At 37.8% G+C, this 25,312-nt stretch overlaps 1 protein-coding gene across 6 annotated transcripts in view; it reads left to right on the top strand.

Moving 5' to 3' along the window:
* Positions 1 to 25,312, top strand: part of ptprua (protein tyrosine phosphatase receptor type Ua) — a 322,971-nt gene that overhangs the window by 225,677 nt on the left and 71,982 nt on the right. For all 6 annotated transcript variants that reach the window (XM_055219240.2, XM_055219242.2, XM_055219243.2 and 3 more), the window contains exons 9-13: positions 740 to 849; positions 5,415 to 5,616; positions 9,038 to 9,140; positions 10,769 to 11,063; positions 21,696 to 21,732. In XM_055219240.2, coding sequence (XP_055075215.1) covers positions 740 to 849; positions 5,415 to 5,616; positions 9,038 to 9,140; positions 10,769 to 11,063; positions 21,696 to 21,732 — 747 coding nt within the window. The remainder of the gene's footprint in view (positions 1 to 739; positions 850 to 5,414; positions 5,617 to 9,037; positions 9,141 to 10,768; positions 11,064 to 21,695; positions 21,733 to 25,312) is intronic.

Here is a 25,312-nt window from a genome sequence, read left to right on the forward strand (position 1 = left end):
ATTTAAACCACGTTGCACTGGACATGAAAAAGATAACTGGGCTGAAATTAGCAAAAAAGCGTTTTGTGTTGGGTGTATGATAGGGCCCTTAATTTTGTCCAGGCGCTGGACACGCCCACTTCCTTTTGCCAATGTTTACTTTCACCAGAAGTCGGCAAGCTCCCATTGGAATGGATGAGATTGCGTCTCTCTGCTGTTGCTAATCGCTGGTGGTTTGCACGCAGCTTTAGAGGCTTTGAATGAATATTTATCTCACAGCAACTATAACACCTAGATTAAGATATCGCTGTGGAAATGTTTTTGTTAGTCAATGGTGTATTCTGCTTTTAATCCACTTCTAAATGTAATTTATAATAGTCGTAGAAGCTGCAGGGTAACAACACAGGGTTAAAAGATCACAACTTTCCAGTACATTGTGTCATGTAGGCCTATAAAGGAGGAACATTGTTAACAAGCTGGCCTTAGTCGTTCTGAATGTCTTTGACCTGGTAAAGAATTAGATGCATCTCTCTCTGTCTTGCAGTCTACCCTATTTTCATCCTCCATATGTTGGTAAAGAAGACAAATAGGCTGTCACGGCTCTAACCGCTGTGCTCAGATATGAGATGGGTCTGCGGGCTTCCAGGACATCACACTATCATTCTAACCGCCCATTGCCTTATATCTTCTTTCACCTCCACCGGTTGCTGATGACCTTCTTTGCCATGTATTGTAGTATCACTTTTCTCATTTATTGCAGTTCCAGGCGGCATCGCCCCCGAGTCTTTAACCTTTACGCCATTGGATGATATGATCTTTCTCAAGTGGGAGGAGCCTTTGGAGCCCAATGGTCTGATAACCCAGTATGAGGTAACTTGTTTCAATCTGTTGGAATGTCTTACACATTAACATGGAAATGATTGATCTTGATTTTTCTGCTCATTATTTCTTACCACTGAGCACTATTTTGTAGAGATGCACCGATCGACCGGCAAGAGACTGGAAATTGCAGATTTTACGCATGACTGGCTGCACCGGTAACCGGCCGGTCAGTCTCACAACATTCAGACTCCGAGCCGGTCCTTGTCAATTGTAGTTCTTAGAAAGAAAATCGGATTTGGCAAAAATTTTACACCTACAGAAAAATCCGAATTGGACAAGAAAATTGGTGCATCTCTACTATTTTGTGATTATAACTAGCTAACTGTACTATACAAACCATCTGTGTGTGTTTGCGCGCTCACCTCTCTTCAGACTTCAGGTGTTCTTATGCTAATCGTGTTCGTAGTTTGTTCTTCAGGCTTCAATTAGTCAAAGCAAAAACATTATAATTGCTTATTTGCCTCACAGTGACTGTCAGATGGAGCAATTGTGTTTAAGTGCTTTAGACCGGTAATATTTCATTGCTCTGTGCCACTTCAATTACGTGAACTGTCAGAATGCACTCCTGTCATCTGCTGAGGACGTTTACATGCGCTCTCTTGTTATCTTTTGTTGATGGGTTGAGTTTTGTCTGTGAATCTGGTAATGATTTCTCAGCGGTGGTCTGTGTTTTCAGTGTATAACTGTTGAAGCTGATGGATCATGTGGGGCACAAATACAGACAGCTGAAATGATTTTAGTTACAAAGTGATTTAAATCAAGTTATTATTGCACATTGTGATATTACAGTGATAATAATAATACGCTAATTGACAACCTACTGTTACACTGTTTAAGCTTATTATAATTGTTTTAATACCACAATGTTTATCACTTCATCCTAGTTGATATTGCCCTTCTGTCTTTTCATATGAGTGTGTTTACTGTAAACATCGACTTTCTAAACACACCTTTAGGCTTCTCAGGCATATGCTGTATTTGTTTTTTTAACTCATTTTTCTGCCTGTCATTAAATCTAACATAATACTTGATATATCTGTCACACCTGTGTAAATTCTTCTGAAGCTTCAGGCAAAATGACTTTCTAACTTAGTATTTGTGTCTTGTTTTCAGTAGAAATATCTAAAAATTCTTAAATTAAGATGTATTTTCTTGATGAGCAAAGAAAATAACCCTAGTTTTTAGACAAAACATGTCAAATTTAAGTGAATTTGTGCTTCAAACAAGCAAAAAAAAATCCATATGGAATAAGAAATTTTTTCTTGAATATACTTAATACAAGAAAAATTCTGCAAAAAAATGTCTTATTCCATTGGCAATTTTTTTTTGCTTGTTTTAAGCACAAATTCGCTTAAATTTGATATGTTTTGTCTAAAAACTAGGGTTATTTTCTTAGGTCATTTGCTCATCAATGAAAATACATCTTGATTTAAGAATTTTTTGATATTTCTACTGAAAACAAGACAAAAAGACTAAGTAAGAAAGTCATTTTTGCGCTGCAAAAAAAATATTTTCAAGAAAAAAAAATCTTAGTAATTTTGTCTTGTTTTCAGTAAAAATATCTAAAAATTCTTAAACTAAGATGCTTTTTCTTGATGAGCAAAACGACACAGAAATTAAGTCTAGTTAAGTCTAGTTTTTAGACCAAAAATATCAAATTTTAGTTTTGATTTTGTTCATAAAACAAGCAAAAAAATCTGCCAATGGGGCAAGCTAATTTTCTTGAATTTTTCTTGAATTTAGTATTTCAGAAAAATGTTCAAGATTTTTTGCTTACCCCATTGGCAGATTTTTTGCTTGTTTTATGCCTAAAATCACTTAAATTTGATATTTTTGGTCTAAAAACTAGACTTATTTTCTTGTGTCGTTTTGCTCATCAAGAAAAAGCATCTTAATTAAAGAATTTTTTAATTTTATTAATAATTTTTTGCAGTGTGCAGTGTGTCATTCCAGCATCAACATTAGTGTTATTAAAGGTGTAGCAGAGGATTTTCTTGAATTTTAGAAAAGAACCGCCTTTTCCACTTTTTAAAAAATGCAATTGCGCAACACTCCTGACTGACAACTAGGAGGACCAATAGTCTTGATGATCCACCTGGAAAAAGATAATCCTCCGCAATACCTTTTAAGGTGCAGAGTGTAAATTTTAGTGGCATCTAGTGGTGAAGTTGCAAATTGCAACCAACAGCTCAGTTTACAGCTCACCCCTCGCTTTTGAAACGCATAGAGAAGCTACGGTAGCCGACACAGGACAACTATGTCATTGTTGGAGACAACTTTATAAAAAAGTTTGTCCGTTAAGAGCTTCTGTCGAAACATGGCAGCACAAAATGGCGTCTTCCGTGTAAAGGGACCCTCGGTGTACCTGTATGTAGATAAAAACGTCTCATTCTAAGGTAATAAAAACATAATGGTTATTATGAAAGGTCTTTATACTGATAATATAGTTTTGTATAATATTTTGCATTTCTGTCAAGAGATCCTTCTAAAAATTATACACTGCACCTTTAAGTGAAATAAAATGTTAAAACTTCCGAATTGGGAAACTTCTAAATAACCACACCTGCTCTTTTAAAAATAAATAATCTGACTTTTGCCAACCCATTTTGTGAAGCCTTCTTTTTGCACACGCCATTGCACATAGGACATGTGATTGTTCGGAAAAGAAAGTGTTTTTTTTTTTTCTGTGGCAACTTTATTACTTTTTATAAGTGTGGGGATGTATTAGTGTTACATTAGTACAATAATACAAGCTGGTGGTTTGGTTTGGTTTGTTTAATATAAACTGACCTTTTCAGCATGTTGCGGTGAGATAAATACAGATTTAGTTGGATTTGTAATGACATTTCTCCGAAACTAAAATACACATAGAATAGTATGTGCATGTGCTTTATTAAAATATAAAAGGTGTCAAGGGGAAGTAAACAGATAAAAAACATACTTGACCTATAATATTAGCTGGTGTGTAGCAGGCTGGTTTAGTAGGGTTTTGCCAACCTGGGGTTTCATTTATAAAGTGTGCAGATGCACAAAACGCGTCTGGAAATGTGCATACGCCAGTTCCAACTTAAAGGTTGTGATCTATAAAAAAAACAAACTTGATGGGAGAATGGGCTTGAATCTGATGATGATTCACACACTGTCAGGTGATCTGTGATTTATAAAGGGAACTTTGCTTTGTTTTATAAGTCTTAATTTTTTTCTTAGTTTTTAATTTTTGGCTATGTGGGTAGGTAGACTTTTAGTAAGGATCCTATGCACAGTTTTATAAATGAGACCCCTGGTCAGGCTGAAAGACCAGCTAACCAACCAGCTAAAACCAGCTAACCCACCAGCTTGACCAGGCTGGAAAAAAAACTTCACCAGCTTTGTCAGGGAGGAGCTTTTACTTTCATCTTAAATCAGCTACAACATCCAACCACTGTAGCCAACCTTTCATGATGATCGAGCTGGTTAATCAGGCTGGTTTTAGATTAGTTTTGAACACTTTTTAGCTAGTCATGATGACAGACCAGCTAAAACCAGCTTGGTATCCTTTTAAGTAGGGAATGCTTGTATAGAGTTTGATGTTAGCATGTTGCTAAGCTAACAGCACGAGGGCTGCGTCCGAATTCTTTAAAATGCTGCCTTCGGAGGAATTCCAAGGTAGGACGATGTACGTATCCAATATTTACTTTACTTTCTGACTCATGAGATACCTTTATCATGTTGTCCCACAATTCTATGCGTGTGTGTGCGCACGGGGAATGTGATTGGTCAAGCCTGGTAGAGTTGTGGCCAAGAAAGCTACCTTTTCTACCTTTTTAGTTAGAAATTAGTATTGTACTTTTCAAATATAGGATTAGTTATCACAAAGGTGCTCTCTGTGTCAAACAGAATTTCATTACGCTGCACCTGACACGTGCAGACCGCTGGTAGGCAGTATCCAAGCGTGTAACCACAGTGGCAGCATGACCGTCAATGAAGAGGCAGCTTGGGCAGTTTAACCCACAAGTGAAGAAGAAACAGCAACTTGTTGTGTATGTTTTGAGAAGACCAGCAGTGATGGAAGTAAATAAACAGCGACTTTTGTTGCAGTTTGAGTAAAAGGACATTCCACTTTTTTTTTTTGAAAATATGCTAATTTTCCAGCTGCCTAGAGTTAAACATTTGATTCTTACGATTTTGGAATCTATTCAGCTGATCTCTGGGTCTGGCGCTAGCACTTTTAGCATAGCTTAGCATATTCCACTGAATCTGATACATCATGTACTAAGACCGACAGAAAATTAAAAGTTGTGATTTTCTAGGCAGATATGTCTAGGAACTATACTCTCATTCTGGCATAATAATCAAGGACTTTGCTGATGTAACATGGCTGCAGCAGGCGTAGTGATATTACGCACTGCCCAAAAATAGTCCCTTGCCATTGAAAGTAACCAAGGGGACTATTTTCGGGCAGTGCGTAACACAAAGTCACATTTACAAGTAGGAATAATAATGAAGCCAGGAGTGAACAGCATAAAAGAGAGAGTTTTTTCACTGACATTTCACTTCACATTGTATGTTTTCAGATCAGCTACCAAAGCATAGAATCATCTGACCCTGGCATTAATGTACCTGGTCCACGGCGCACTGTCTCCAAACTGAAGAATGAGACATATCACATGTTCTCAGGACTTCACCCTGGTACCACCTACCTGGTGTCTGTTCGTGCCCGCACGGCCAAGGGATTTGGCCAGACCGCCCTAACCGAGATCACCACCAACATCTCAGGTGAGGAAATCGCTTTGGGATTTGAAAAGTGTCATTAAACTTCACTGGCTTTTGTTGAACCCTGCATATTTAATAATGTACATCAAGTCATGTATTTAATTATAAAAGTAATCCACTAGATGCTAGATGAATTTTCGTTTTATCACCAAAATGAATATTAGATGCCTGAAAGGACCTTTTAATTGGTTCAGGATTTATTTTAGAGTTAATCTCAGCATGGCAGAAGCTGCTTTTGTGGGGAGATTGACTCTTTGGCCAGAACAATGATATCAAGGTTTACTATGGCTTATGTCGTCATATTGAATAGGAGCAGTGTAAACTGAGAAAGAAATTTCCAAATGGGAATTTTTTCAAATAAATAACATTACAGGCTTTATGCATATAAGGTTGAATAGGTGAAATTTACTTAAAGGGATAATTCTGTCATCATTTTCTCACCTTTATGTTGTTCAAAACCTGTATGAGTTTCTTTATTTCTTTATTATAGTATTTGTTTTTCCCACTATGGAAGTCAATGCGTACCGTCAACTGGGTGCTTACCATGGAGTTAATACAGTAGGTTGCCTTAAAAATCATGTGTAGTGGTAACCTGAGTGAATTTAACCTAAAATTCCCATCTTTTCCAACATGTATATGAAGTTCAATTCAGAAAACTGATCCTGAAATAATTTATAATGTCCATTGCTCTGTCCAAATTCTCCACTTAGGGGTGGTTTCACAGACAGGGCTTATCCTAGTCCCATGCTAAAATGCATATTTAAGCAGCCTTCATTTAAGAAATATCTTGCACTGACATATCTTAACCGCTTGACGCGTACAGTGCAATATGTGGGATCCAAATAACGTGCCCCAGAGAGTACAATCCCACATGGGATTTCACACAGGGGCGCGCAGGAAGACTCTCTCGTAATAAAACAGCTTCTCAAACAATTATTTTAAGCCCATGATGTGTTTTTTCATGAACAGAATTTATATCAAAAATATATGTATTTAAATCTCTTTTTTGCGGCACATTGTGAATTTAAAACACCAGCCTTTCATACAGCGTTTTTAAGGCAGAGATGGTTCTATTTAACGTCACAAACACCATAATAAAATGTTCATAATGCAGACTAATGTCAGCATATCAATGAATACAGTGATCTGATGCAGTTTTACTATAGTATTTTTTAATAATAGGTATTACCAAACATTAGAAGTGAAAATATACGGATTTGTGTGGTTTATTGCATGTATTGATGTTTACATTTTAAAAATATTTTACTAAAATTGATTACAGTACAGACTACAGTACAGCATAGACCGTTTGTGAATTAATGTTTATAATATTTTATTGTGATGTTTTCTGCAAATTAGAATGCTTTTAATAAAAAAGAAACTAATTGCGTTTTCGACCAATATGCAGGAATATGCACCAGAATTTTTTTTTTTTGTAAAGTATATTTGTAAAAACGACTAAAATGTCCTAATATAACTAAGACCTAGTCCTGAATTAATCTAAACCATGTCTGGGAAACTGCCCCTTAGGGAGTGTGTACACCAAAAGCGTTTAAACGCGGCTAAAAATGCAAGGCACATGCAAGTCGTTTATCAGTCATTGAACAATGCGCCTGTTGGTTGTTGTGATATTTGTCCCGCCCCTTCTCCACTGTGATTGGATTGGCGAGTGAGAAGTGACATCGACGAGATGAGCGTTTCACCCAAAGCTGAAAATCTTTCAGAAAAAATGCTGGGTGCCGGCGCTTTTTAAAAGTATGGCGCTTCCATTGGAATTAGGGGTGGAACGGTACATGCATTCGTATCGAACCAAATCAGTACAGAGGTCACGGTTCGGTGCATGAATTTAAACAGAAAATACACGGATGAAAAAAAACTTGCGTGCAAAATAATTAATGTAATGCGGAACTACTGTTAGATTCACGGGTTCTTTATGGACAGCTAATCTGTAGCCCCGCTTTAGCTCTGAAGCTGTGATTGGCACCGATGCAGCCGAGCTCCGCCTATGTATGCGCTCTATCAGAGCCCGTCTACATTCTGGCACTCTGCAGTTTTTTGTCAGGTCGACGCCGGTCCAGTCAGTGAGTGAGCAGCCGACAGCGAGTATGGCAAGTGGTGTTGTTCCACCATAGTTAGGAGATCCGCCGGCTTCTTTAAGATCGCAAGTTTGGCAAAGCTTCGGTTTCCCAGTCAGTTACAGTAGTACAGGCAAGAGAGTGGTGGAAAAGACGAGGACTGTAAATAACAACAAAGTTCTTTAAATGTAGTTTATTTATTTAACAAGCAAAAAAACTACACATAGATTACCTAGGAAACCAAAACATTTGTTGTTTTCGACGAGGCATTTGTTCAAGAGATCAGTTTGTCAACTAGTCAGACCATTAAAAAAACGAAACCGGAAGTAAAGTTTGGATACAGACGTGTATTGCGTCAGCGCACGTGCGTCCGATGAAATCGTCTATACTTTCATTGTGAGGAAAGGAGTAATGATGGGTCCCCTTGTTCGATCAAAAAGGGACAAACCCCAACGTTGGGCTAAATTAACCCAAAAAATTTTATATTTGACCCAATAGTGGTTTAAAACAACTCAGCATTTTGGGTTATTGAAATTGTTTGACTTCAGAAGACATTAACTAGCCTAGTTGAGTTTAAATTACTTTAATAATATACAGTATGTATACTATATGCTTTTGGGTGCCATTTTGGCTCCTGTGTAAGAAGATAATGTGTATGTGTAAAAAACAAAGCTGATATCCAATATAATATAAAGTTTAACACACAGGGTAATTGAAGGAACTTTGAGTACAGTGAATTGAATCAAGGTTAAAAAACTGCATTCAATGATCACAGGCTTCCTGCCAACACACGGCTGCTCTGAGCGAAGTGCAAACTTTCTCTTCTTCCTCATGTTTATTCATGCGCGCGTTTCTTTTGAGGTGTACAAGTGTGTTCCCGTAAGTACATCAATCGTACCATCCCACAAGCCCGTATGAAACAAATCTAACAGTAGCACTGTGATGTCGATGCTCACAATCATTCTACTCCAGATTTTCTGCTTGTTTTGCGTTCTCAAGGCTGAAACATTGACCCGTTTCCGTGTGGCGGCGCACTAATTGACTTTCAATAATAAGCGAGAACGAGAGCAGAACTTCTCTTCTGTTCGTGTCCTCAGGAGTCTCAGGAGAATAAAGGAGTGTAGATGGCTCTTATCCGCATCCAGTACCGTGTTTTCATTGCTCTTGTGCTGTGAGCTCCGTCTGGGTGGGTTTTGTTCAGAAAAGCCTCTGTGGAGTACGAGTTTCACCGCAGTGGAAAACCAAGATTAATTTAAAAGATTAATTCATGTGTGCATGGGTGTAACTGCGTGTAGCTGTTAAATTTCTCCATTGTTTTAATATCTGTTTTGTTGTCATCTTTGTTTTAGCTCCTGCCTTTGATTATGAAGACATTCCCTCTCCACTGAGTGAATCTGAGAGCACCATCACGGTTCTTCTGCGTCCAGCTTTAGGACGGGGAGCACCTGTGAGGTAACAAACCATTGTAATCGACTGCATTTTCTAATGGCCAGCGGTGATACTGATAACCCGAGAGTTGTGGGTGATGTAATGGTCGATATATATGTGAAATATTACAGTCTGATACACCAAACGGTTGAAATGTACACTTTTTGAGACTTTGACATTCCCTCAAAAAGAAATGTCTCGATTACGACTGTGACCTCTGTTTCCTGAGATAGGGAATGAGACGCTGTGTCATGAAATGACACTTTTTGAGACTTTGACGTTCTCTCAAAAGGAAACGTGTTGATTACGACTGTAACCTTGGTTCCCTGAGATAGGGAATGAGACGCTGTTTCATGAAATGAAACTTTTTGAGACTTTGACGTTCCTTCAAAAAGAAACATCTCAATTACGACTTTGACCTTTGTTTCCCGAGATAGGGAATGAGACGCTGTGTCATGAAATTACACTTTTTGAGACTTTGACGTTCCATCAATAGGAAACGTCTTGATTACGACTGTAACCTTGGTTCCCTGAGATAGGGAATGAGACGCTGTGTCATGAAATGACACTTTTTGAGACTTTGATGTTCCCTCAATAGGAAACGTCTCGATTACGACTGTGACCTCTGTTTCCTGAGATAGGGAAAAAGGACGCTGTGTCATGAAATGACACTTTTTGAGACTTTGACGTTCCCTCAAAAGGAAACGTGTTGATTACGACTGTAACCTTGGTTCCCTGAGATAGGGAATGAGACGCTGTTTCATGAAATGAAACTTTTTGAGACTTTGACGTTCCCTCAAAAAGAAACGTCTTGATTACGACTGTGACCTCTGTTTCCTGAGATAGGGATTAGACGCTGTGTCATGCAATGACACTTTTTGAGACTTTGACGTTCTCTCAATAGGAAACGTCTCGATTACGCCTGTGACCTCTGTTTCCTGAGATAGGGAATAAGACGCGGTGTCATGAAATGACACTTTTTGACACTTTGACGTTCCCTCAATAGGAAACGTCTCGATTAAGACTGTAACCACTGTTTCCTGAGATAGGGAATGAGACGCTGTGTCATGAAATGACACTTTTTGAGACTTTGACGTTCACTCAATAGGAAACGTCTCGATTATGCCTGTGACCAATGTTTCCTAAGATAGGGAATGAGATGCTGTGTCATGAAATTAAACTTTTTGAGACTTTGACGTTCCTTTAAAAGGAAACGTCTCGATTACTACTGTAACCTCTGTTTCCTGAGATAGGGAATGAGACGCTGGGTCATGAAATGGCACTTTTTGAGACTTTGATATTACCTCAAAAGGAAACGTCTCGATTACGACTGTAACCTTGGTTCCCTGAGATAGGAAACGCGAAGGTATGTCTCAAAGTGTCATTTCAGGTTGCAGCGTTGAAGTTCAAAAGAAAACCTATCCTAACCCTAATCTGTGATGAAATATATTTTTTAACATCAACATTAGCTGATAAACTCAACAGCACTTCCCCGCTACAATCCTGCATTCAGTGCAGACCCATCCTTCATTTGTTCCACCTGCAGGCTGTTCAGTTGTTATTAAATCGAACAATCTTTAGAGCATAAAATCATTTTATGAATGTATTTAAAGCATCAAGTGGTTCATCATGTTGTGTGTCGTCCTCTGCAGCACGTATCATGTGGTGGTGGTGGAGGAGGACGGCTCCAGGCAGGTGAGGAGAAGAGAGCTGGGTCACTTGGAGTGTTTCCCCGGCCCGTCCTCTCATGGGGAGACTTCGGGGGGAGGAGGAGCGAGTGGTTCACCTCCTCATTACTACACAGCCGAACTCCCTCCCAGCAGCCTGCCTGAGGCCACGCCTTTCACTGTCGGCGACAACCACACCTACAACGGTTACTGGAACACACCGCTGGACCCCAGCAAAAACTATGTCATCTATTTCCAGGCCTCCAGTAACTTCAGAGGGGTACGTGATCTTATCTGACCAACAAACATTTATGTCTTCAGTTAAAGCTTCAGTTAAAGTCAGCGGGTGTAGAAGACCTCCATACAGTAATGTCGTTATACTTTTTCATCAATCTAATGTTGTAGTATAGATAGGGTGCGATTTGTTAGGCGGATGGGGGGTTATCCCCCCTCTGTTCTTTATATCCCTGCCTCTGGTTAATTATTTTTTTTATCACCGGTGGGGACAAAATCGATTCCCTCATGGTTATTGGCTATCATACAGTCAAGATAATTTAATATACGCAAAAGCGCTGCCACGCAATAGTGCAAACAACAGTATTTCTCCCAAATTGCACCATGATTATAACTAATTAGCATTAGCTCTAATTAGCATACAACACAATATAGCACGATATGTTATAAATATGAGAACTTAGGGTTAGGGTAAATTATTGAGCCCTTGTATCTTCATTACAGAGAAACCCTTCAAACTCTCTATAACACCTGGTTTATACGGTGGCTACTAGCTATTAGCCATCTTCAGCACTACCTTCACCATACCCCCTTTATTTAATTGGTCACAGGGACTTATAAATAATGCTACAGTATGTCTGACTTGAATGTCTCTGTTCGCGGGATGGCCTTTTACCCATTGAGAAAATTTGTCAACCATCACATCTTCATATCCTTCACAATTGGGTGTGATGTAATAGACTTGCACCTCTCAGAAGATTAATTTGAGATTTTCATACATGAAACTTTAATTTGTTGCCACATTGTGCTTTTGACACGTCGTTAATTCTTCAAACGCTGTTACGGGATGCTTATGGGATTCAAACCCCACGGCTCTCTGCTAAAGCAGCTCCTCGTCTCATTATCATCTCATCTTTAACCTATATAATGAAAAAGTAATGCTGTTGCTACCGTACTGGTTTCATTTCTGCAAACGTACTATAAATGATCTATGATTATGAAATTATGAGGAGCTCTGATGCAAAAGCTGCTAAACGCCACCTCCGTCAAAAATTATTAACCGAATGGCCTCTGCATGGTCATCAAATACTTTCACTTTAAATCTGCGAAATACCAGTTTATTGGCAGAATCCATTAAAGGAATAGTTCACTGACAAATGGAAATTCTGTTATCATTCATTCACTGATCTGGGGCACCATTCACTTCTATCGTTTTATTTTCTCCTACTATGAAAGTCAATGGTGCCCCATGCGAGTTTGATTACAAACAATTTTCAGAATATCTTCTTTAGTAGAACAAAGTAATTTATACAGGTTCAAAACTTGAGGGTGATGACAAAATTTAAATTTTTGGATGAACTATCCCTTTAAAATGTGAAGGAAACATTCAGATGCACTTAGCAGGTTTTGCATCTGAGCATATCCAACAAAAACAGATCTATATTAGGTTTGGTATTGAAAACGCAAAGTTGCAAAAGTTATAAACAGTTAGCCGAACCAGCGTCGACCTGATTTTCATGATAATGACAAATATAATGCGTTTATACATTTTCCAGCTATTTAAGGGCATGAATCATTTAAGCAGAACATTACACATCCATTGTGCAGGGGATTTAGTGATGTGTTGTGGAGTTGTGTATAGTTTTGATTTATTTTCGTGTCATGTAAATGACACTTTAGTGTCTCTGCAATATAAAAGAGTGGCTGTTAATGTAGAGCACACACTCCTTTTGACTCATAAAGTTGCTATTGAATGCATTAATAGGATTGTGCTGAAAATCACTCCTCTAATGGACAATAATGAACATGTAATTGGTAACAAACAGTAGCATTAACCATTCAATACACTGACTTTCGTCATTCAAAGTGAGTTTATTGTAGCACAAAATGAGTCAAATGTGTTCAGGTTCATTTTAATCTGAGCCACACGCATTACCATCTCAATCATGCATAATGTATCATTTAAACATGAATGCACGAATGATGGTTTTTATACAAATATTCTTTGATGCAGGTGTGTGAAGCTCTCTAACACACTGACCTGAATCTAAGTGTAATATCTCTGACAAAGCGGCTTTGTGAACGCATAGGCATGAGGTGTGGGCTTTAGTTTAAGAATAAAATTAAAAAGTTTCCTAAGGCAAGCATATTTTGTTTATACTTAAAGGGGTGGTTTCCCAGACAGGGATAATCTTTAACCAAGATTAAGTCTTAGTTTAGTTAGGATATATTACTAGTTTTAACAAACATGCCTTACTAAAACATCACTTGTGGGAATTTTAAGGCAAAACAAAGGGCACTGATGTATTTTAAAGGATTATGTCCATTTTCTTTAAAAAAAATCCAGATAATTTACTCACCACCATGTCGTCCAAAATGTTGATGTCTTTCTTTGTTCAGTCGAGAAGAAATTATGACTTTTGAGGAAAACATTCCAGGATTTGTCTAATTTTAATGGACTTTAATGGACCCCAAACTTAACAGTTTTAATGTAGTTTAAAATTGCAGTTTTAAAGGACTCTAAACGATCCCAAACAAGGCATAAGGGTCTTATCTAGTGAAACGATTGTCATTTTTGACAAGAAAACTAAAAAATATGCACTTTTAAACCAAAACTTCGCTTCTTCCTCTGGCTGTGTGACATCACGCAATACGTCATCACGTCAAGAGGTCACTGATGACGTATCAAAACTCCACCCCAGTGTTTACAAGTGTGGAGAAAGAGGACCGCTCAGACGTTGTTGTATGTGGAATGATACTAATTAATGTCTTTGTGTCAGTTTATTGTTTAAAATGGTCCGCTAATGTGTGTTTCAGATATGTAACACGAGACCTTTCCACCGCATTACGCAATTACGTGAGGTCACGCTGGCTCGTCAGGAAGACGAGAAGTTGAGGTTTAAAAGTGCATGTTTTTTGTTTTTCTTGCCAGGAGTGACAATCGTTTCGCTGAATAGGACCCTTGTGCCTCGTGTGAGATCGTTTAGAGTTCTTTGAAACTGCAATTTAAAACTGCATTGGAGCTGTTAAGTGTTGGGGTCCATTGAAGTCCATTAAAATGGGAAAAATCCTGGAATGTTTTCCTCAAAAGTCATAATTTCTTCTCGACTGAACAAAAAAAAGACAACAACATTTTGCATGACATGACGTGGTGGTGAGCAGGCCCGGATTAAGAGGACTTTGGGCCCTGGGGCTATAGCAAACACCAAAGGCCCCCCTTCATCTGATTGCCAAGCCAGTCTTCTACCGCAATAGCCTACATATTTTTTATTGTTATTAATCAATGTATTTAATTAATGTTTTTCTTTATCATTATTTATTATTATTATTAGTATTTAACCATGAATAATTTAGGGATAGTTCAAAAACATCACCCTCATGTTGATAGCATGAGGGTTATTAATAGCCTACATTTACACTGCATTTACAATTACATAAATGCTATGATTGTTATTTTAGAAGAGTTTATTGAAGAGCTGATATACAAGGTGATTATGGCTACACTACCTCTCAAGCATTGCAGAGCTTTAGGCTACTGATGTTCTTCTCATCTTGTTGTGTTTATGAGCGCTTTTAATTTTAAATGCAAGTGATAGTTGGATTGTAGATTGCGTATGGCGAAGACAATTCAGCGCAAATTCAAAAATATGAGAGAATACACTGTTACACAGGACTACAGAACGCGCACGCATAACGCACCGCACCATAGGGAAGGAGAGAGCTCGCACACAGAGAACCGATGTGTGTGTGGGAAAACACTACTAACCTTTCGTTAAGTCATGATAAAGTCTGTCAGCCGTCTTATCTGTCAGTAACATCTGTTGACGTTTACGTGAAAATACAAGTACATTGAAAAATGACATGAAAACAACGCCAACTTTTAATTCTTTCACTCAGTGTCATGTGAGAGATGCACTGTCGAGGTGCCGCACACAGCATGAGACAGAGAGAGCGTGTGCGCACGAGAGAGGCGCCGCTGAGCCCTAGCAATAGTGAATGAAGCCGTTTTAAATATTAAAATAAAAATGTAAATGGTAATCATGAAAAATCTATTTGCGGCGCCCAGTGTTGATTCTGTGGCGGCGCGCCACAAATAATGTATGGAAAACACTGCGATTATCATCCAAATAGTGCTTAACTCATTAACTTCAGCTGCTTGCTTACCCTTTTTGACATAAAACACGCGGATCGGGGACGAGGCAGGGGGGTGAAGCTTGTTTTTCCTTTTTTTCTGAACCACAATCACTTTTTTCATCTTTTTTTGAACTCCAGCGGAGATGGGTCTGTCTGCAAGAGAGGGGCGTAACTATTGCTCCAGCGAGCGTTTTATAGCGCTACAATGTTCATGACAGCATAACGAAAATAGGCGTTTCCCAACGTCATGGCGCAAATTGTAGAGTTAATTTGATTGGGCAGTGAATTATATCATTCAAGTCACATTTTCCAATAACGTCTTGTTATTTTATTATACACAAATCAACCACCCATGATTTGACAATCTCATTTCCTCCAGCCAATCATGGGCCCCATAATCCCGCGGGCCCTGGGGCTTCAGCCCCACCTAGCCCTTATGTTAATCCGGCCCTGGTGGTGAGTAAATTATCTGGATTTTTGTTTTCAGTTTGGACAGCTCTTACATTTATTTTAGTTTATGACTAGTCTTATCTCTGTCCAGGAAACCGCCACATTGTTAGTGATTTGAACAAACCTTAAACTAAAAGGTTTAATAATTTTAATAAATATTTTACAATTACAGCGACTTTTATTGATTTTCAAGAAAACAGTTTCCAAACTCTTAAATTAAAGCGGGGCTGAGCCCATATCTGCTTCTCATGGACAGCAATAACATTAGACAGAGAGCAAATGGAATTAGCTTGAGTGCACCCAACACAACGTACAAAACTACACACACTCAACAAAACCTAAAAGCAACAATTATTAATCATACACTGTCAGAAGAAAGGTTTAAAACTGTGCCTTTTTTGGGGTGGTACCCTAAGGAACCGTTTTCTACCTATACAGGTATACCAAACATAATACAATGTTGTACCTTTTGGGGTTAATTATTGTACCTTAAAGATCTATTGTGTACCCTTAAAGGTACAGTTAACTGTTTTGCACCCCTAAAATTTAACTGGTACAAAATTGTTCCTTAACGTACAGAAGGGTATAACATTGTATCCCAAAAGGTACAGCATTTCAATGTGTTGTATACCCATAAATGTACAATAAAAAGGAACCCTTCAGGGTTCCACCCCAGAAACAGAAACTTTGTACCTTTTTTCTGACAGTGTACTTACAGGCTTTGATGCGGAGGAGCAATCTGGTCCAATAAAACTAGGCACTAACCCATCCTTCTCGGTAAACCCGTTTTACAGATTAGAGAAGCAGTCATCAGTGACAGCACAGCAAAAGGTGGGATTATACTGTTGTGGTATCGTTGTTTGTTTACAGCCTCCTCCTTTGGAAGTAAAAATTAAGCGCATTCGCTTTCACAGTGCAGAGAGAGAGAAAGACAGAGAGAGAGAGAGAGAGAGAGAGAGAGAGAGAGAGAGAGAGAGAGAACCGTTTCTTCTCGACATTACATATATTTGCTGTATAGACTACATAGAACATAAGCCGGCATTGCAAGTCATTACTGTACATAGCAAATTTCCGAAAAGGGATTCGAACTCTGGACGACTCGTTCCAGCGACTCCGAGTCGACTCTTTCTTTTAAAAAACAATAACTTTAGTTACGCTGCACTTCCAGCTTTTGCAGACTGTTTACATTCACTTATAACTACATGACACACTGCATGAAAGGTAATTTTCACAATCCCATAATATTGGGATATCATCTGAGCAATGACATTTTCTGCTGAGTTAAAACCATATCAAACAGTCTTTAGGCTTGAGGCACCCAAAAACACTCCAGCAACCATCATTAACACTTAAGCAAGCTAAAGAACACACACATTTTAACAACTACATAAAACCGCAATACTCTTTTGCCCTGACAAGCATTTCCTCCGACAAGTCAGGTTCTGAATAATGAATGCAATGACCACCGTCCTCTTCATCATCATCATCATCATCCCATAACAGTAAATCATATTAATGGATGTAACAGTTTAGCATTCATTCTGAATACTGACTATATTGAATAGTGGAAAATGGCTGGACAGCGCCACCTGAGCAGGTTAACGGTACTTTGTAAACTAATATGAAACGTGAGCCGCATATCATCTCATCTAAAAGCGATTATTTTTACGTCTGGGCCCGAGCCCTGAGAACCTCGACGGAGTACAGCAGCGCACATTTAAAGGACAGCGTTAAACTGCCGGGTTCATTTTGTCACACCAGCCCTAGCGAGCAATGGGCATGAGAGGAGAAAGCAACATGAAGCTGATTTTCAATTAAAAAGGCAATTTAACAGCAGTTTATGGGAGAAAGGTCTCGACTCCAATCTTGGAAGAGGCATTTGCATAATTGCCCTATGAAGGCACAGTTGCATGTGTAAATCTTCATTTGCTCATATGTCTCTATAACTCACCCTGTGTGTGGACCAGGATTTATGGAGAAGCGGTGTACTTCTAGGCTGTGTTTCAAAACCTAGCGAGATGCCTATGTAGGGAACATTTTAAGGCACCGTACATGCTTTCGATGTGAGCTCCTTTAGAAGATAAGCAGCATAGCGTTTTCTGACCTCTAGGATGCCTTGTACATATATCCTTTATAGAGAAGTCAATCCCAGAGTGCATTGCATCTATTGAAAGATACTGGATATAACAAGATTGAGTTACTATTTATAAGGGACAATACGCCTTATGCTAGGTACACGGCAAAATATTTTTTACATCTTATAAGATTTTCAAAATGTGATAGATGACAAACATGAGGATAAAAAATCTGCTTCTATTGTGTGTGGTGTGCCATGATGTGTCAAAGACAGCACACCACACACAAACAGATTTTTAACCAGAGTCTCGAATGTGAACACAGGAAATTTCACAAAATCTTGCGAGGCTTCAGAATAAGCATGGCGGACGATATGCAGGAAGACATTTCAATGATAGTGTTTGTAATGATTTTCTTTTTTAAAATTCAAGGAATAAAAAGTAAAGGGTTTGGAAGAAAGTCGTGGAGACAGCGGGAACATGGTCTGTACAAGTTCACTTTGCATCAACTTCACTTTGTGCTGGGCCATGACTGCTTCTGTCTTCCATCATTTCGCTTTCTAATTGGATATTGTTTCATTTCACGTAATAATCTCAAGAGTGTGCGCGCATTTGTCCTCAGGGTTCCCCACACACATAGATATATACACTAGATGTCATCTTGGGGTTCTAAGCATGCGTCAAAACAGCCGCCATCTTGGAACAGGGGTCTTGTCATAGGAAGTAGCTAGGTAACGCTGCTATCTCTGCCTGTACTTCAAATTCATGCATGATGCCAAACTTTTGTGCTGTGTATGGATGTTAGGCCTACTAGCACTATGCATTATATTTAGAAAAAGTAGATTTTCTTAACTCTTTCCCCGCCATTGACGAGTTATCTCGTCAATTAAGAGAAAACATTTGCATAAAAAACCTTGTTCCTGACGAGGTTTTGTGTTAATCTGTAATACCGCGGTTATGCACTAGATGGTGCACTTACCCAATTTATAAAAAACGAAAGCAATTTTTTTACTAATTTTAAACTCTGTGCATGTTTTTATAACCGTTCTGAATCTGATCTCTAACACAGTTCCTTCACAAAATGGAATTATTTCAGCTTTTTGCAAAAAAAAGAATTTTTTTCTTTTTAAATACCCATATTTAAGAGTTTATAAGCAGAGAAAAAATATAGATAGAATTTAACATTTTTTCCCGTTTTGTTTGTTTATTGTTTGTTTGAAAGCAGAGGTCTGTTCTTTCATTTGATATATTTGTATTAGGGCTGTCAAAAGATTAATCGCAATTAATCACATACAAAATAAAAGTTTGTGTTTGCATAATATATGTGTGTGTGTACTGCGTGTATATATTATGTATGAATAAATACACACATACATGTATGAATTTAAGAAAATGTTTATTTAGGTATATTTTTATGTATTTTTATAATATAAAATATATCAAAATATACATAAATATACATGCAAATGTTTCTTAAATACAAACATTAATATATGTGTATTTATATGTAAAATAATTACACTTAGTGCACACACATAAATTATGCAAAAAACTTTTATTTTGTATGCGATCAATCGCGATTAATCTTTTGACAGCCCTAATTTGTATGTTTATTTATTTATTTAATTTTTTTTAGAAAAAAGTTTCCTGGAAGGCATGTTGTGAAACCCCTGTGAAAATCCCCCAAAAATGCTGGCAGGCAACTTTTCAAAAAATGGCTGGCAGGGAATGAGTTAATATTTAAACTTTTAATTTTCTCTGGACTCAATGCTAAATATGTGTCTGATTGTTGGAAAGAACAAAAAAAAACCTAGAAAATCGCATTCATGAGAATTTTGGTGATTTTCTTTCCATTACACCTTTGCCTACATTGATGCTGATGCATTAAAGAGGAGGGGCTCCCCTGTTTCAAGATGGCAGCTCCATTTAACACATTTTTTCCAATGAACTGCCGTAGCCAAGGCGACATCTAGTGTATATATCTATGCTCCCCATACTTCAGGATTTCTGATTCTGATGGGCCAGTTGTTCAAAAGTAATCCATTTGGATTTCGGCCATCGGATTAGATCAAAATTTCAAAATGGGTTGTTCAAAACAAAATAATGGATTCTGAATTTGGATTGGATCACAAAATCCAATCTAGGTTTTGATCTGGATCAGATTGTCACTTTGTGTTGGTCAAAACATTTTAGTAAGATTGGGATTTGTTTGATCCCAAAAAGTAGGATTATTCTGATCCCATCAGAAGGGTGGATTTCAGGAACAAAAATGTAATAAAACTTCCAATAAAATGTTACTAAAACATAGAAACCTACAGTTAGTCTACAATACAACATTTGTATTATGTAATATTTATGAATTTATCCTTTGTTGGTTGAAATTTTGTTAAATTCAGTTTAATGATAAAGTATTCAAAGTATAATATTGGGCTATATTAAACCTTCCAGTCAATTGAGAAAAAAAAGTCCAAATAAATCCCTCATACAGCAGACAACAGCAAACCAAAATTTAATTTTAACAAAAGTAACCTTTAACTGTCATTTGGCACTGTACATTATATTCATTAAATCAACCATCAGGAACCAAACCTTCAAAAGTTTAAACAATCTACAAATGTAAACTACTGGACATTTAACCTCTTTATGAAAAAAACAGAAGAACAGACTGAATGTTAAATTAAAACAACACAACTTTCCCTTATTTTTTATTTTATTGTCTTTTCAAGTAAAACACTTAGTGACCCCATACAAACCAAACTACCTGCTCTTTCTTACATAACTAATATTCAACATTGACATGTGATCCCATTTAATCCAGATTTGCTAATCTGAAAAAGTGTGTATTTGGATCAGGGTGATCCTATCCAATTTTGCTTTGAAAAACCAAGACAAAAGTGAGATGGTTTACCTGATCCTGGATAGCAAAACATGGGATTTCCAAATCTGGATAATTTTGATCCAGATTAAACTTTTTGAACAACTGGCCCGATGTTCTTCTGATTAGGTTTGGAAACTCTTAACACACCTCACACCAAGGGAATATCTGATAAGATAATCTGTAGAACCATCAAGATAATCGGGACACAGCTAGGATTGTCAGAAGGGGCGAAAGCGGCCCAAAATCATTTTTCAGCCTGCATCCTGATACAAAACAATAGGTTTAAAGCACACGCTCTGGATGTCCATCCCTCACAGCCTCAGTTTGAAATCAACATGGCGGTGGACTGAATAAGGCGTATGCAACCCTCAATATGGCCGCTCTGACGATGGAAGTCCCGCCTTCCAGTTAAAAGAACCAATCATCAATCGATAAACATTTCTCTGAAAAACTACCTTGAAAAAGTTTTTTTGTGCAATTTCAGCTTAAAAAACGTTATGGTACAGTTAATATTAAATTTAATTGCTGATCAAAAATATATTTGTGAGTTTAGCATGCAATTTTAGAGATATCTGTCAAAGATAACACTTTTGTCTTGCATGACTGAAATAACTGCCCAGAGGTGTTGCAAACATGGCTTCTAGTGCGTGACTTCCCTGAAAGGACATTTATCCAACATTGTGATTTAATATAAGGCAGATATGTCAGAAAAAGCAAGAGGAATTCATTTCAATATTTTTTTTCGATACTGCAAGGTAAGATTAAAAATGATTAAATACAATTTAAAAGGACTGTTTTACCCATTATTTGTGTATTTTTATATTTATAAGAGTATCACACTGTTAGCTTAGGACTGGTATCGGTCTAGTTTGTCTGATCGGTTAGCTACTATGAAGTTATATATGAGCGGGGGGCCAGCACAAGCGCAGAAGGCGGATCGCGAGGTTGTGCAACAGGGCCTTCACGTCTAACTAATGTTCCTATTCATTTGCTAGTAAATGCCATCAAAGCAAACAATTCTATGTATTTATTTCTTCCCGCCTGTGGGATTGCTACTCAAATATTCTCATAAATCACACAAACACCCTCTTAGCCTCAGATAGCCCTGATAACTTACATCCACTCTGTGTTTTGTCCTCAGGAGACCCGGATTAACTGCATTCGGATCGCTCGTAAAGGTAATTCATTCTTTATCTGCACTGTTTACACACCACAGGGCATGTCTCATTGACAGAGCATATACATCAACGCTAACCCAACGTCCCCGCTGCGCTCTCACTCATGCTTTATCAGAAGATGAATTCCTATTTGTTATCTTAACGTGACACTCGCACTAAACGCGAGCGCCGATGCTTTCAATTCACCTGGTATTATAATGTGCATTACCCTTACGTTTCTCATTCAATGCAACGCACCGAGCCCATAAAAGTAAAACAGGCGGACAAAGGCGAGAGAAAATGAGAAAAACAACGAGCGAGATAGAAGAAGAAACATGCTGATTGTTTTTAAGCGTAGACAGTTGCCTGCCTAGACCGCATTTAATGGCATCATATGAAAGCTTCTGACATACAGACTGAATACAGAGATGCAGTAACATTATTTGGTACCTCATTTCATCTCTAAGGCATTTTTATGCTTATTAGAGTATAACATCATAAGTATAGTGATAACTTTTTGTATTGGAATCGATTGTGTGTCATGTCTCTCGTGTGTTATTTGTGTGCCGACTTTTTAGAGCCGTGTACAAGCTCAGCAATGTCTGGGTGATTCAAGGTCTTTTGTTAGATAGAGAATAATCATTTGTAGAATGGACAACCGCTCGCTGGCATTTATTGTGTTGTGGATGTCGGTCCTGATCACAGATGTGCTGGTGGCCCCATCAGGCTTCTTAAAGAAACAGTTCTATTAAAGGGACACTCCACTTTTTTTGAAAATATGCTCATTTTCCAGCTCCCCTCGAGTTAAACATTGGATTCTTACCTTTGGAATCTATTCAGCTGATCTCCGGGTTTGACGGTACCACTTTTAGCTAGGGTTGGGTACCGAAACCCGGTGCCATTATGGCACCGATGCCTATATGGCTGGTACCTACCGGACCGAATCAGAACACAGATTTCGGTGCCTCATTTCGGTGCCTCTTAAATGCATGAATGGTCGACTGAAATATTGTTGATTTTGTGGCGCACACAAACAAATAAATGTATGGAAAACACTGCCAGGAGCAGAAGCCGCCATTACGCGAGATTAATGTAAACAGCGTGACGTGTCGACGCATTTTACGCATGTCGACGTATTTTCGTAGTCGACGTAATCGATGACGTCGACGCGTCGTTGCAGCACTATAATGAACAAATACGCTTTCGTAGTAATGAAAAATTATGCCGTTTATTTATTTGTGTTTTAATGCATACCATCCGTCAAATTCGTTTTATTAATAAACAAGCTGTTTAATATTAGCAAGTTTGTCATTAGAGCTACTATTTTATTGGGGTTAAGTTTTTCGTTAAGAGTAATAATGAACCAACATTTTAACAATTATTTTTATTAATAAATGGAAATATTAAATAATCTAATGTTAAAGATGAAATGTAGCCAACTTTTGAACTTCTTTGCCAAATATATTTTCGTTTAAAATATGCGCTGTGTTTAATAAGTTTAAAATGTGAAAAAAATCCTCATCTGCACATCCCTAATAATACAAATCGAACACATTTTTGTAAGAACATATGTCCAGGTTATTTTTATATTCTGACTTAAAAGAACAATTTGGAAAATGAGATCCTCAGAGGAGCGTGTGAATGCCGCAATTGATCTGACGGCAGCTTATTTTGCTAATATTAACATTTCTTCAGAGGAATTGCTCAAACGTATTACCTCACTAATGTTTTACGGTTGTTATTGGCCTCTTGAGTTGGGCCGCGGTAGTCACAAATGTCAAGTTCATCGGAGACATGCGGAAAGCGTCAAAACGTGAATGGTTTTACAAGCCGGTAACAAAATATTTGGGGTGAATTCCAAATGCCGTTTTGCACCCTTGAAGGGCACTTCACGAAGAGGATGTTGCATGAACAGTCGATCCAAATAAAGAGAAAAGACGCTGTATTTTATTGCTCTATTTGTCAAGTGTGTTTAATTAGCCACAATATGAGACACAATTGCGCAACTTTCTCTAGAGTTTATACATCAAGAGATCTGATCTTCGAAGAGAATAGGGCATAGGGAGGATCACTTTCTATTAGAACTCGCCCTTTATCTTTTTGTGAGCGGCAGCCTCGTAGGCTTTAACCAATCATTGAACAGCTTATTAACAACCAATCATAGTAGCCTACATTTTTCTGAGCTCAAAGTGTTGAAAAGATTTTATTTAATTCACACATCAAAAATCTCTTAAAGAAGAAATCATGAATGCAGGTCTTAAAAGATGATGGTGCTTTAGGCAAATCATTAATTAATAAATTATGACAAACAGAGAAGTATTTTTATTGTGTTTTATGCTATACTTTCATCCACCGTCTTTTTGTGACTCTTTTTTCAAAGTATCGGTTAAGGCACCATTTAGGCACCAGAACCGTTTTAAAAGTATCGGTTTGGCAAAAAAACCCAAACAATACCCATCCCTAGTTTTAGCATATCTTAGCATAATCCATTGAATCTGATTAGACCATTAGAGTTAAGACCAAAACTTGACTCTTCTGTAGTTACATTGTGTACTAAGACCGACAGAAAATAAAAGTTGTGATTTTCTAGGCCGATATGGCTAGGAACTATACTCTTATTCTGGCATAATAATCAAGGACTTTGCTGATGTAACATGAACATGATATTACGCACTGCCCGAAAATAGTCCCCTGCTATTGAAAATAATCAAGGGGACTATTTCAAAGTCACTGATTATTACGCCAGAATTGGTCTTAGTACACGATGTAACTACAGAAGAGTCAAGTTTTAAATAGGAAAAATATCGAAACTTTTTGTTTATTTTTTAGCATGATGCTAATGGTCTAATCAGATTCAATGGATTGTGCTAAGCTATGCTAAAAGTGGTAGCACCAGACCTGGAGATCAGCTGAATGGATTCCAAAACGGTAAAAATCAAATGTTTAAGTCTAGGGGAGCTGAAAAATGAGCATATTTTCAAAAAAAAGTGGAGTGTCCCTTTATTAATCAAATCTGTATTGCAGATGAATGTATAGACAAAATGTTACATTTGCTTCCATTATATGGTAAAGAGCAGGGTGAATGTCCTTAAGCGACAATTTGTCCTGATTCATCACTGACCGTCTTCCATTCAACACATAGAGCAACAATGGCACAATATGTCATAGTTTGCCCTTTTTTCAAACCACTAATAAAGTCAAGGCTTCACGATGCTATGAAGGAGAGTGGAACGACGTTTTTCACCATCCAGAGATGTATGGAATTCACAAGCGGAAACCGTGGATAGCGCCGATATTACGTCATTGATAGGACGAAGCATTATTTAACATTTGAATTTCTCTGCCTTTAATGTCACAATATGTAAGATTTTTGTATAAAATCTCAACAAAAAAAAATTACATTACTTACATTAGTTACTTACATTATACTAAAAGTTTCAAGGATTTATAAATCCTATTTTAAATAATGGCTTGTCCGTTGTTTTCCTTGTGATTGTTGCCCTTTGATAGCCTGACGTTGCCATACTCAATTCTAGTCAGAATTTGAGTCTGATACCGCTCCATTGAGCTATAATTATGAGGCGTGTCTCAACTGAAAAAT

This window comes from Misgurnus anguillicaudatus, chromosome 20 (assembly GCF_027580225.2).
Source record: "Misgurnus anguillicaudatus chromosome 20, ASM2758022v2, whole genome shotgun sequence".
Lineage (NCBI taxonomy): Eukaryota > Metazoa > Chordata > Actinopteri > Cypriniformes > Cobitidae > Misgurnus > Misgurnus anguillicaudatus.